Genomic DNA, 14,459 nt, shown 5'->3' with positions numbered 1-14,459 from the left:
GAGGAAAACCCCAAAGCCAGAACAGATCTCGGCACAACCAGAAGAGGCGGGCTGGTGGCGGGAACCCTTTCTGTGGCTGTCTTTCCCTCACACAATGTGGCAGGTGCTGGCATGGGCACCACTGTAGAGTAAATCGCCAACACCCCCACTTAGTGCCTCTGGGGCACCGGGCCTCTGCGTGCTGTCATGAGCAGGCCTTCCTACTGCTGCCCAGGGAGGGGGGTGGGAGCATTGCTGTCCCATTTTACAGATGAAGGGGGAGCTGAAGGTGCCTTGCTCGGGCCGTGCAGCTGTGGCTTACATGGCAGCTGGGTATGCTCACCATCCCAGGCCCCAAGCTCGCCGTGGCCTGTTAGAGGCCAAAAGAGGGCCTGGCCTGACCTCTGTCGCTGGCCTTCTCTCAGTCCCCCCCCTATAGCTCTGGGAGCTACGATTCCATCAAAACTGAGGTCAGTGGCTGCCCTGAGGACCTGACGGTGGGCCGGGCCCCCACAGCAGATGATGACGACGATGACCACGACGACCATGAGGACAATGACAAGATGAATGACTCTGAGGGCATGGACCCTGAGCGCCTCAAGGCCTTCAACGTGAGCACCAGCAAGGGACGGGCGGGGCCGGGCCCACAGCCAGGGCCAGCCCTTCCCACAGCCCATGTCTCCCACAGATGTTTGTGCGGCTCTTTGTGGATGAGAATCTGGACCGCATGGTGCCCATCTCCAAGCAGCCCAAGGAGAAGATCCAGGCCATCATCGAGTCCTGCAGCCGGCAGTTCCCCGAGTTCCAGGAGCGGGCCCGCAAGCGCATTCGCACGTACCTCAAGTCCTGCCGTCGCATGAAGAAGAACGGCATGGAGATGGTGAGCCCCCTTCCCTATGCTCACCACTGACCTCCAGCGCACTCCTGGGATTCCTGGGCATCCTCTGGCCGGACACTTCAGCTCCCAGTGCCCCTGGAAGCAGGCACCGTGAGCCCTGTTTCACAGAGGAGGGAACTGAGGCCCAGAAAGATCGCACAGCTCCCTAGAAAACAGCGCCAGAGCCCAAACCCCAGCCCTGCACCACCCACCTCTGGGGCAGGGTCTCTGTGCAAGCCCAGGGCCCTGTAAGCCCAACACTGGCCCCCTCCCTGTTCTGCCTGCAGACCAGACCCACACCTCCCCACCTGACCTCGGCCATGGCAGAAAACATCCTGGCAGCTGCCTGTGAGAGCGAGACGAGAAAAGCAGCCAAAAGGATGCGCCTGGAGATCTACCAGTCCTCGCAGGTACTGCTCGCTGCCAGCCGCTGTCAGGGGTGTCCCTCCCGGGCAGGCGGGCAGGCGGGGGTGGGAGGGTGGTCATCAATCATTCCCAAGACACCCCGCTGACCCGCCCAGCAGGGCAGAGGAGCAGGGAGGGTGGTCCTCGGACAGGGGGGCGGGGAGGGAGTCACCATGGGGAGAGCTGAGGGTAGGTGGGGCAAGTTGCATGATCACAAAGGCCCTGCAGACCTAGGGAGTCTGGACTTCATCCCGAGCTGGGAGGGCCCTGAGAGTGTTTACGGCTGAGCAGGAACAGCTCAACTCTGCCCCACAGAGAGATGAGCCGAGAGGGGAAGGTGCTGGGCAAGGCAACCAGGGACAAGGAGCAGAGAGTCCCACAGGTCACAGCGCTGGGTCTCAGGAACTCTGGGACCACAGCCTTCATCCACCTCCATCCAGGGACAGTGGTCGGGCCTCCTGCCCCTGTGGTTCCCCAGCGCCTCCCTCCCCTCTGCAGGACGAGCCCGTGGCCCTGGACAAGCAGCATTCCCGCGACTCCGCAGCCATCACCCACTCCACCTACTCACTGCCAGCCTCCTCCTACTCCCAGGACCCCGTGTACGTCAATGGTGGCCTCAACTACAGTTACCGCGGGTACGGGGCCTTGGGCAGCAACCTGCAGCCCCCTGCCTCCCTCCAGACAGGAAATCACAGTAACGGTGAGTGCGCGAGACCGGTGGGCGCTCTGGTCCCTCAGCAGCGCACCGCGGCCGTGGGACCCGGCGGGGCAGGTCGAGAAGTAGATGTCAGCAGGAAACGGGACTCCTTCGTGGCCCAGCGACCTCCCCCATCTCATAATTTAGCCAGTCCTTAGATGGGAAGGCAAGAGGGCTTCAGCTGGTTAGCACAAGCAGCTCCCACTCCTTCTCGCCTCTGAGGGCTCGCTCCCGGGCTCCTTTTGTGGCACTGCTGGGCCTCGCCCCACTTCGCTCCCCCATAGGCCGCTGGGAGCACTGAGTTTCAGCCAGGCCTGCACTCTGCCCGGGTGGCATCTTCCCCATAGCCCGTGTTACCCTCAGTGACCAAGGCGCAGCGAGATGGTTGCTGGCTCAGGTCACACAGAGTGGGCCCCGGCCGCAGCTCGTGGCCTCACTTGTGAGGGGACGGTTCTTTCACCCACTGCGGCCTCAGCCTCTGCCCCGGCGGTGTGGAGCCCCCTATAGGTCACCGGGGGCAGTGGCTTGCTGTCTGTCTCCCGGCTCCACCCCTGTAAGCTGGGGACTCCCAAGGTGCTCCTGTCCCTCTTCCCGGGTGACTCTGGTACAGCCGGGCCACAGAGCAGTGCTGGAGAATCAGTCCCCAGAAAGACACAGATTCCCCTGTGGAGTTGGGTGCTGCCCTGAGTGGGGACTGGAGTGGTGACCTCCGGCCTGTTCACCCTGAGCCCGGGGTGGGCAGCAGCAGGGGAAGAGCGGGGTCTGACAGTGGGCCATAGCGGTGGCCTCGGGGAGCTGGCGGGGACGGGAGGTGACCTCAGGGCCTCCTGGGTCAGGCCCTTAGATATTGTTCTGTGTGCAGCGGGAGCCACACTCCTGTGCGGCACGTTTTTAAGCCGAGGAGGCCGTGAACGTGCCCCGTCTGCCCTTCACAGGGAGGCAGGAGGCAGGGGCAGTGTGCTGTAGGGTCATTCAGGGGCGAGAGGTGGAGCGAGCGTGATAGCAGCTTGCTGAGTGGGAAGGTGCTGCCCGCAGGCCAGGGCACCCTGGTTCTGGGTCTCTGCTGGACAGGCCTGAGAACTCCTCTCCAGCCCTCGTCCTTGTTCCTGGCCAGCGAGGGAGGGGGCTGGTCCCTACCCTTGGCAGAAACTCCAGGTACCCTCTGCTCACCTTGCCCCTATCACCTGAAAGTATGTGCAGGTCCCTGGAAGATTCCTCCCCAGGCTTAACTTCTCATCCCTTCCTAATGCCTCTTAACCTAAAATAAGAGGCTGCCTGGCCCTAATCCCCGAGGCTGAGGCCAGAGTGGCCAGCCACAGCGAGGGGGGAATGGCTGTCCCAGGCAGGCTGCTTTCCTTCCAGGAGGAAGTGCCATCTGCCAGCCCTACTGCATGAAGACAGGTCCCAGGGCAGGCAGGCTAGAACTCCTGTTGCACACAGGGAGTCTGGGGCCCCCTCCTTCCCAGGCAGCGGGCCAGGGTGCTGAGCCCCTTCTGAGCCATGTAGGTGGCCTGGCTCAGAGCTGCAGCTCGGCCCCTCCGAGGGCACTGGGCCTGCTGCACTCCCCACCCTGTTCACACCTGCAGAGAGCCTTGGAGGGAGGCCGCTGGCTCTGCCCCTGCACTGCCCGGGGTCTCGGTCTCCTGTCTGTGAGCAGGTTCCTGGTTCTGGAACCCTGGTTCCTTAGAGGTGGGTGGTGAGTCACTGAGGGAGAGATCAGCTCATTTATCTCCTCGTCTCGGGCAGTGTATGTCCTCTGAGCACTGGGTTTGAGTCCAGCCGTGGGAGGAAAACGACAGCAGTTGCGTGGCTGCAGGGACTCAGTCCCGCTGCCCTCCCCAGCAGCAGCCCTTTAAGTGATGCTCCAGTCAGTTCGGTGCCTTGGTTGGGCAGCTGCATGAGCGGCTCAGAGCTCCTCACGTGCTCATTAGGTTGTCCTCTGGAGATGCACATCAGCTTAGATAGGACCGGGCTCTGCCTGTCTTGCCTGGAGTACTGAGCAACTCGTGCCCACTCCTGCCCCTCCAGCAACCATCCGCCTGTAATCAGAACCTGAGGGAGGATGGCTCCAGATCAGATTGGCTGCAGGAAACAGGGACAGTCTCCTTTCTAGGCTGCTGCTACAACCCAGGAGAGACAGAAGGACAGCTCTGAACACAGGGGTGAAGAGGACAGACTTGGGGACTGAGGGAGGAAAGAGAGGAAGCCCAGGGCCGGCTCATACCAACTGTGGCAGGTGGCTCCAATCTTCCTCTGCCGTCCCCAAGCGTTGTCCAGAAGGGACCAGGAGCTGCCCCAGAGGGAACCAAACCTGCCCCCACCACACCCCCAGGTCCAGCCCATGAAGCATCCAGGAGACAGCAGAGGCACCCCTGCTCCCAGCGTGTCCCGGTAGCCCATTTGGCCACCACCATGGGAGTCAGCCACCTGCTTGGCTGCTGTTTCCAGCACTTCACAGCCCCATTCCTTCCTTCCGCGTTTCGTTTTAACAGACTTAACTGTTCCCTTGACTCTCAGTTCCAAGGATCTTCCTTAACAAGTTTCTAGGACCACCTTCTTGAAGTCCATGTTCTCTGGTTAGAGAGGAAATAACCCACGTGACAAATCGTCCCATCTCAGTTTCCAACTTCCTTCCTCATCCGGAGGCTGCACCAGCTCCCTTTTAGCAGCAGCCAAGTTTTCATAATTTCTCCCAAGATGTTACTTCTGATCTAGATGTCTCCAGTGACAAGAGCTTGTCCAACTCTCTTTAGAGCAGCCTAAAAATTGCCACTGTAGATGCAATCACAAGTGAAACTGCTATCAGAACCCAGAGCGTGGTGGGGAGCTGGCTGATAATGGAGAGCAGCCCACACGCCCCGTAAAGTCACCTCTGCATCCGGGAGGTGGGGGAAGGCAGGCGGAGTTGGGTCAGAGAAGGCCTCCCTAACTAAGGAAGCCCAGGCTCCCACACCCCCGATCCTCTCTTCTTTGGCTGTCTTCTTGCTGAACACCTTGAAAGAATGCTTTTCAAATTCTAGGAGCTTCCATGTCTTCTGGGAGCCTATTCAGAAAGCCCCAAAGCCCTTTCCCAGTGGGCCTCCCGCAGGCTGAGGTGCCCTTACACTGACAGCCCCTGGCACGGCTCAGCCCCACAGTGGCCTCCTCGCATTGCAGATGAGGGGTCTGAGGCTCAGTGGAGCTGAAGAGCTGCCTGTGGGGTGGCACAGCAGGCCTCGCGTCCAGGCTCGCTGACTCCAAAGCCAGCTGTCCATGCTATAGAGCTGGTTGGGAAAGGCAGAGAGGAGACAGAGCCTGGTCCCCCCCACCCCCCACACCCCTGGAACGTTTCAGAAGACTCCAGGCTCTCTCCTTGCTGCCACCCACTGGGGGCAAAGGGGAGATGATTTCCCTAGACAGACCTCTGGGTCCCGTCTTGCCTGTTCTGACCCTCATGCACCTACCCCACATGCCCTCCTGTCCTGGTGTTAACTGTTAACCTCACTTGGGCACAAAAGACCCCTTCAGAGTAAGGAGGATTCGAGGTGCTGCGGCGCACCAGAGAAGTCTGCACCCCCAGCACCCTCCTGCACGTGCACCTCCAGCCGCGCTCCTGCAGGTGGCCGGCCGGCACGGTGGGGCTGGTGTGGTGGCCCCGACGTCTTCCGCACAGCCCAGTGGGGCAGCCGGCCTCTTGTTCTCCTCCAGCTGGACAGAGTCCCTTCCTTGTCTGAGCACACGCATGGGTCTTTCTTTTCCTGAGCTTCTGGGGCTCCACTGTGGAGTCAGGGCTTTCTCTCTTGGGGGTGTCGGGCCCCTGCCTCCCTGCTGTGTCTGGAACACCCTCTCCTCTGACTGACAGCCGCCCTGTCAGGGGAGGACCCGCAGACACACCTGTGCCGTCCACCAGACATGCCAACAGCCTGTCTTACGGGCCTCGGCCCACACTTCCGTCAGGGACCACCAGTTCCCGTTCCAGCTCGGCTCACCAGGGTGAGGAGCATCTGGGAAGTTCCTTTGTCTTGCAGCCATCTCACCTGGAGACCAGAGCTGGGATGCGTGCCTGTCAGGGTGCGGGGGTGGGGGTCCTCATAAAGAAGCAAAGGTGTGATCAGTGCCAGGGAGCAAGGGTCGGAGCCCTGCTCTGCCTGACATCAAAGCCCGTGCCCCTGTCCCACGCCACCCTGCCCTGCATGCAGAGCTGGGTGCACACGGTTGCAGTGTGCTCTTGGGCAAACCTCTCAACCTCCAGGCCTCAGCTGCTTCTACCTGTCACATAGTGACAGTAAGGTCCCCTTCTTTGCAGATCACCCTGGGGATAAACAGAGAACCCCACATCATCTGCTGGTACCAGACCCCATTCTAGACACTAGGGTACAACCATCAAGACAGACAAGGGCCTCAGGCCCAAGTGCCTGCCCCACAGCAGGCCCCCTGGACAAAGTAAAGGATGACAGCGGCTCCCGGATGCCCTCCAAGGTGTCCGCTCCTCTCCTCACCCTCACTGTCCCTCTCCACAGGGCCCACAGACCTCAGCATGAAAGGCGGGGCCTCCAGCGCCTCCACCACGCCCACGCCCACGCCCTCCAGCAACAGCACCAGCAGGACCATGCCCACCGCCCAGCTCAGCCCCACGGAGATCAGTGCTGTGCGGCAGCTCATCGCCGGCTACCGAGAGTCCGCCGCCTTCCTGCTGCGCTCTGCAGATGAACTGGAAAACCTCATCTTACAGCAGAACTGACCCCAGCGGCACCTGGAGTGCACTACCCCAGGGAAGGAGGCTGTCCCCGCCCCGGGCCTGGCGTCCTGCCTCACCAGTTGGTACATTTTGTTTTTTGAAAGAGGTGGGATCCGAAAGAGCTGTTTCTAGCCACACTCCAAGCACCTGAGACTTTGGGCACAAGGACACTTTTTTTTGGAATCTCACCACACGGGTGCTCTGACCTGCTTGGAAGAGGCCGTTGGGGCAGCTTTGGAAGGGCTGGGGCTCCCCTGACAAGGCACTGGGGCCACAGCTCCATTTAGAATCATCTTCGTGGACCCTGAAGTTAGAATCCCACCCCCAGATAATTACCTTTCAAGTCTTAGGTGAGCAGAATTGCATATTTATTGAGAAAAACAAAGTGGACCCTTTCTTCCTCTCCCCTTAGTAATTTATTTTTCTGAAAATGGATTCTTTTGTGTTTGTACAGATTGCCAGTCTGTGTCTGTCTGATCAGAAGGCTGTATCCCCGTGACTAACATTCCATATCACTACACTGGCGTGGGCTGGGGCCAGCGGGGCGGGGGTGCGGTGGGGCTGGCTGTCCCTCTGAGTGCCCAGCACTGCCAAGCAGGAGGACCTCACCCACAGCCACTGCAAAGCAAAGACAAACACAAACGGCTCCCCTCCCCGTCCCTCAGAAGCCCCAGTCCCACGGCCACCTGCGTTCTACCTCACACTCCAGCATGGGCTTTTCCACAATGTGCCCTGAGCCTGTACTGTTCTGAATGGCTGTCCCCCAGCTCCCCACACCATGTGTCTGCCTGGGAGGTAAGTCCAGATGGGTGGCGAGGAGCTGGAGCCCAGAGAGGACCTTGGCCCCGGCCCTCCCCGCTGCTCGACAGGACAGAGTACTGGGAGCTGGCAGCCCGGCAGCAGGGCCCTGCCCTCACCCCGCCCCCAGGGAGCCAGGTCTGAACACTTCTCTGCATGGGCCCAGGCCCCTCAGACACCTCCCGGGAAGGCCCCTTTCTTCAGGGTGAGCCCCCGGCTGTCAGGCAGCCACTGAACAGGAAAGGCAGCTGCCAGCTCCTGGGCGAACTGCGGTCCCCGTCCCCTGCTCCCATGGTTGGAGGAGAGGGGCTGTCAACAGAAGTGGAGAAGCCACTTGGGTTCTCCTAGGACCAGCCCTTCTTCCAGAGGGACGAGTCCTGGAAGAAACCCATAATCCCTGGAGTGTGAAAAAGGGCAAAAAGAAAAGGCTGGCCTGGTTCCTCCCTCCCCGACAGGCACTTCCTCTTGCTCAGTGCAATACCTACCAGTGCTGCTAAAACCAGGGATTCGCCCAGACCTCAGAAGGCCCACGGGGCCTCTCCATGCAACACTCCGTAGCCATGACAGCAGCTCTCTGCTGCCCGCCCCTGCCCAGAGCTGGCAGAAGCCCTCTGTTGCCTTTCCTCCCTCAGAGCAAAGAGGCCCCAGGGGAGCCAGGGCCAAGTGGACCCTCAGATCGAGAGCCACTAAACCCCAAAGCAGGCACCCCCTCCCAAACCAGCTTTTCTGCAGCCAACTGCCTCTCGGCACTGTGGCAGACCCCCTCAGGAGGGGCAGGGAGGGGGCTCCAGCATGGATTCTGGATCTATGACTGAGCTCTGGCTCCCGGATCCAGAAACTCCGAGCAGTAGGGTGCCCCACCCCGTGCTTACTTGTAGCCCCTAGAGGTTGGGGGTGGTCTTTTATCTCTCAAGTGGCCTCCAACACCCCACCCAGCCACGCCACCTCTGCCTTCCGTCTGACCAATCCCCAGGCCACTGGTCAGGGCCAGGACACCCGAGACTCCCCCTTAGCACAGCACAAGCTCCAGTGCCCAAGGCCTCTCCCACACCCAGCCATCCACATGTCCAGCCCCAACCTGCTCAGTACTACTCCCAGACCTTTGAATCTGTGTAAATATTTATTTTTGTGTGTGAACAATACTACAAAGTAATCAGAAGATCTTTTGCAAAATGTTACCCCAGGCAATTTGTGAAAATGTTAAAAACTGGCAGAGACAATCGCCGCCTTAGAATTCTTGATATCAATTGCTTACCATGTCATTTCTCCTCCTGGAGGCAGTACCCAAGCCAGGCACAAACGGTTTGCTTTTTTTGACAGACAGGAGAGACTGGGGAAGGGGCTCCCGCCGCCACCCGCACAGGGGATTAGCTCTAAGAATCAGCATAAGCTATGGTTTGAAGTCACGCTTTTCTGAGTTCAGGCTGTCCACGCCGACCGCCTTCAGCTGGCCGTAGATCTGCGGTAAGAAGTTGACAGAGGAGGGCAGCGGACGCCAGTGGTAGAAGAGCCCTGGGCTTCCCCCAGCGGCCCCTCCAGCACAGGGAGCTCCGTCATGTTGACCTCACCTCTTGGGGGACTCCTTCCTGGTGAAGCTACACATGAAGCCCTGGTGATGGCAGATCAGGAGCGAGCTGCTGTGAGCAAACGGCATCCTTCAGTCCGGGAACTCGCTCTGTTTTGCGTTTAAAAGCAGCTTCCACCCATCCCTCTCCTCCTGACCTGGAGAGCGCCAAGCAGCCGGTTCTGCTGAACACAGCTCGCCCCCGCCGGCCCACCCGCACCCCAGGGACTGCCTTCTCCCAAAGGGAACTTCCAGCGCACTGCCCCACAGCCACGTAAAATTCTCACGGAGGGCCTCAGGGCACAAATTAGTCATTTGGGATCCTAAATTAAAAAGGTAACGTGAGTGTCGACTACACCAGTTCCAGAGTCTTTGCAGGGGCTACTCCCCGAGAAGGGCAGTATCGGAGGAGGATGGGAATTCGGTCTTAGCGGTGGATCATCTGGTCGACCAGGAATAGTGTAACCCATCTGAAATTCATTCTCCTGTCACCACTCATACAAACAGTTTATCCCCAAGGACACTTGAGGGGGAGGGGGACAGGCAGGGGTTAGGAAGGTTTTAGAGGTTTCAGACAGGTGGAACCCAGCCACCCCGATTCCCAAGGGCCACTTTGACTCCAGGGGTGGTTACAGGATCAACTACCAGTTCATTCTCAAAATGCTGCTTTGAACTCAGAGGGTTGATACTTTTAATTTGTAATTTTTTGTAAAACTTTTTACAAGATAGTAAAGTATTTCACCAGAATACCAGTTTCAATCCGTCCATGGTCTGATTTTTATATAATTTAGTGGTGCTTTAGAAACTTTGTTTTGTTGTTTCTGAGCTGAACAGCTCACTCCTTTTTTGCCTGTATCTACCTAAGACCAATGTGAACCTTTGTATTTTTGCTCCTAATTTTGGACTCAGTGAAAGTGTACTGTTTACATGTACAGATGCCCCAGTCCCCGTGTGTCCTGCAAGACTCGAGGGGAAGGTGCACCTCACTAAGCTCACCTGCTCAGCAAAGCCACAACACAGAAACCTCTCACTTTTTACCTGTTTCCACCTAAAAACAAAATCGAAAAAACTACACCACAGAGAACACAGATTTGCTAAAAACAAAACAAAACAAAACTTTCCTAAGCTCAGAAAAATCTCATGTGCGTGGCGGATGGCCCACATGCCTTTGTCCTGTGGTCCATTTAGAAGCAGGGGTCAGAACAGAGACGTCCCATGGCCGCTGGGGGGGGGGCACGGCATGGACGCATGAAGAGGGACAGCAGCGCCGCTCTGCAGAGCTGTGGGAGGGAGCCAGTCCTCCTGGCAGCCTGGGAGCGGGACCTTCAGGGTCAAGCCACCCAGGATTTAGGGACAACCCAAGACGTTGTCATTCCTCTGGCATAACTTAGACGTGTTTTAGACGAGCACGAGTTCCCCCTCTGAAAGGAGGCTTTAAGGCTTTCCCGTGCAGCTGGACAAGCAAATCTTCAGGATTCCCCTAGAGGCAGCCGTTCATGAGGTATCACCTCTGGGGAGGGGCAGGGGGCTCCAGACGGTAAGCATGTGGCACTTAAGGCAAACAGTGGAGGGCACCAACTTTTAAAGGTGACTCTTTATTAATCAATGGCTTCACCTCTAAATTATATTTTTACAGATATGCACCTATGCAACTTAACGTGGCTCTTCTAAGCAGGTGAGGACTTCCTCCTCAATGCTCTATAAAAATTATTTGTGTTCTATATAGTGAGTTTTTCCAGTAAATGTGGCTTAATATTTTAATTCTTAGAATGTGTCTTCTCTATGTGATGCAACTAAATTCTGTTTTGTTTGTGGAATGACTAGCACAGGCCAACTCCCTCTGCCCTCACTTAACAAAAGACCAATGAGCTGTTAATCAAGCTGTATCTCCATGGTATTACTTGCTAAATGCACTGATTTCATAAGTATGTGGAATCCTTTTTCTTTTGAATCTGTATATCATATATAAGACTGAATCTACTTAATAAACACTGAATAACAAACTGAATGCTTTATTTCCACTTTGTCCTCTAAATAGCAGCACTGCCAGCTAGTTCTCTGCTTCCAAATCTAGTTTGGCATTGACATACCTTCCTACTAGTAGATTCCACTTTTCCTAGCCAGCAAGCTACACACAGAAGGTCCCCAGTAAACTTTCTTGAACAGGTGAACTTGCCATTTCTTTTGGCACCCAGCCCGTTAGAAAGGGAAGCAAAGGAACCTTCACTGGTCCCTGTCAAGCACCCAGCGCAGGCGTGCACCATGCTGAAATCTCGCAGTCTCCTTCCCAGCGAGGTGCCCTTGCCCCCACTTACGGATGAGGGAGCAAGGGCACAGTGGGCGCACCCCTCACCTAAATTAAGCCAGTGACCCAGCAAGGTCTGAAACGCAGCGGTGTCCCTGCAAACCACGCACCCTTCCCACTCCCCTCACCCCGGTGCCCAGCTCTTGAACGGACTGAGAGCAGACTTGCCCACCAGTCCCTCAGCGCTGGGTGAAGCATCCCTGGGCCCGCACCTTCTGTATTGGACAATGCCTTCCACTCAAAACCCCAGATCCCACCCTGAATGAAACAAAAGGGCTGCTTTTTCCAAAGGTTTACCTATGCACAGACTGTTTTTCATCCTACATGTATCTCTTAGGTTAAACTTTAAGGAAAACTTGCAGGAGTATGGCTGGGGACAAACCTGATTGTCACGAGTTTAAAAACAACTCTGTGTGAGTTAAAAGCATAAACATAAGTTTTACTGTTAAAATTGCATGTGTGTGTCTGTGTGTACACACACACAGAAACACATACCATATGGCAGCTGTTTTTTAAAACACTTACTTTTTGTAATGGCAGAAGAATCTTTTTAAAATGGAAATTCTGTGCAGTAGATAAAAGGAGAGGAGCCAACAGTTTGAAGCCACTGCACTGAGGGGGTACACCCTGGCTCAGACTCCTAAGGATGGTAGCAAGCACAGTCAGAGCAGAAGATGGCACCTCGGTGCCTCACCTTTTCACGTACGTGGAGGGAGGACCGAGGGCAGCAAATCCTCAGTAATAGCATGAAAGTGCCTGTCCTACCGGAACTACTGCTGCTGAGAGCCACTAAGGGGCCTTCAAAACCCCACAAGCTGGGGCGACATATCCAGAACCCAGACCTACGGCACGCCAACCACCCCGCTGACCCGGAAGGCACTTACCTCCTGAGGAAGGCTCGTGGCTCCGTGGGAGCACTGAGATCCGAGAAGAATCACTGAGGGCAGAGCAGTGCTACTGGATCCCAGTCCAGCTTCTTTAAACGGGGCTCCAGACCACTGTTGTCAACAGCGTACAGCAGAACATCAAATGGTAATGCCCCATGGAACAGTAAACCGAAATTTACTCGGCGACAAGACAGGGGACCCTCGCTTCACTCAACGAAGGCAAGGGGAGAGCATGCAGGTCACTGCGTTTTTTAAAGTAATTTAAAATGCACGAGGGTAGCTTAGCAGGTACAGGAAACCTAAGAGGAATCCTTTGCAAAGTCATCTCTCCCCCCTTTGATCTTGTGTATCAACCCAGGTTTTATTAGACGCATTATCAGTCAGGGGGCTCTTAAATGAGGGGCCCGGCCACCTAGGGAGCTCGTGAACTCTCTGGAATAGTACACACAACTTTGTGTGCACATGCATTCCTAGGGGGAGAGGGTCCAGAACTTCCATCAGGCTCTCAAAGGAGCCCGCGTTCCCTGACAGGTTAAGAGCCACTGCAATGACAGCTGTCTTTCCGTTACTCTATTTTCCCTACAGAGCTTTTGTCTACACCTTTTGGTAGTTAGAGGTGTTCATTCCAGGCTTTCAAATTGATGCACAGAGACAAGAGGAAGCATGGAGCACAGTCAACGTTTGGTTTCATGTTAATCCCCAAGGTCACAAAGCCCAGCCTCTCCATCACTTTAAACAGCGCCCACACAAAAGGGCAACACGGCCTGTGCCACCTCCTCCTCTCAGGGCACGGGGCAGGCAGACGCTTTGGTCCCCCAAGGCCCATGATGGATGCGGGCTACTGTACTGCACACACACACACACCCCTCCCCCCTGACAAGCAGGGTCTGACTTCCTCAAGAGCAGGCTGGACATAAAACAAATTAACGTTACCTCACCAGGCCAGTAGGGTAACACTCTTTCTGTATTCTGAATCATTAGGGTTCCTTGTCCTTTGGCCCACGAATAAGATAAGCCTCCCCTGCCAAGCACTCAGTCTCTAAACACAGGACTGTGGACTCAACAACTGCAGCATGAGGCCAAAGCCAGACGTCCACTTAGAACCCACACCGCCCCTGAGCACGACAGCGAGGCCCCCATCTGGGGCCTCCCTCTCGGGTGAGGGTCAAGCAGATGGCAGGAGCCGTACAGATTGTCCGGGCCTGGTGCAAGCTAACAGTCTGCAGTACTTCCTACGTGCCAGACACTGACAACTTTAGGAAGCAGGAACCACTATCCTCACTCAGAGACAGGAAGGTTGGCAGAGGCCGAGTAACTTGCCCCGAGCAGAGCTGGTGGGCAGCACGGCCTGTACTAACCCACTGCCCATCCCACTCCCGATGAGATACAGCGGGCAATGCCAGCTTCCAACCCTGGGCTCTAATGCATGCTAAGCTCCTGCACAAAGTGGGCAAACGGATGCCGTGACACAGAGACACAAGTACACATCACCCCCCACACAGCCACCTACCCATAATTCCTCCAACTGCACTTCTATCAAACAGCAGCACCACAAAACCGCAGCCTGAACTGTCCCAAAAAGTTTTCCACCACATATAAGTCTATTTTCTCTAACTCACAGGAAACAAATTAATGGATACATACTTCAATTAACCTTTACTTCCTATCATTTGGTTTTTTCACTTTTGGCGTATTTATACACTAAGATAGTTCCTGATAAGCACAAAACCATATATTTAAGTACTCCAGATAAGTCTGAGGACTTGAACCAAGCAGTTAACCCCTGCAGCCTCCATCCACTCAGCCTCGCTCGAGTAGCAGCACGCCCCACTTGTGCTGACACCTCCCTCGCTGCTGCCCGCCGCCACGCAGGGAGGCGCTCGTGTGACAGCCTTTCAAGGTGGGCACCGGCCACCCACCCCCTACAGAGCATCAGCTGCTGGGAATCTGTGCAGCCATCTCAGTCTGTGAGGCGGTGGGATGAGCAGCTCTGGAGGGACGTCACAGCTCACAACTTTGGTTCACAAGGGGGAAAGCACCCGCACGGCTTTCACTAGCTTTCTGCTTCCAGTCACAGTGGGAAGTTCACCAAACCATGCACAGACTAAAAACTAGCGATACTGACAAGTTGTGCCTTTAGGACGAACCTCACGAAAGAGCTCCACAGACAGAGCATTAGTTGCAGAGGCGACGTGAAATGAGCTGGCACTGCTCCTTCAGTGCAGCTTCT

General features: G+C 56.4%; 1 protein-coding gene across 8 annotated transcripts in view; it reads left to right on the top strand.

Annotated features, from left to right (window-relative positions):
- NOL4L (nucleolar protein 4 like) overlaps positions 1-11,040 on the top strand; it is a 125,158-nt gene extending 114,118 nt beyond the window's left edge. For all 8 annotated transcript variants that reach the window (XM_023626315.2, XM_070248034.1, XM_023626316.2 and 5 more), the window contains 5 exons: positions 405-590; positions 668-859; positions 1,144-1,266; positions 1,760-1,961; positions 6,458-11,040. In XM_023626315.2, the coding sequence (XP_023482083.1) occupies positions 405-590; positions 668-859; positions 1,144-1,266; positions 1,760-1,961; positions 6,458-6,678 (924 nt within the window). In that variant the 3' untranslated portion in view covers positions 6,679-11,040. The remainder of the gene's footprint in view (positions 1-404; positions 591-667; positions 860-1,143; positions 1,267-1,759; positions 1,962-6,457) is intronic.
- Positions 11,041-14,459: the final 3,419 nt, after the last annotated feature.

The sequence above is a fragment of the Equus caballus genome, chromosome 22 (genome assembly GCF_041296265.1).
Source record: "Equus caballus isolate H_3958 breed thoroughbred chromosome 22, TB-T2T, whole genome shotgun sequence".
Classification (NCBI taxonomy): Eukaryota; Metazoa; Chordata; class Mammalia; order Perissodactyla; family Equidae; genus Equus; species Equus caballus.
This window is presented reverse-complemented; position numbering and strand designations above follow the sequence as displayed.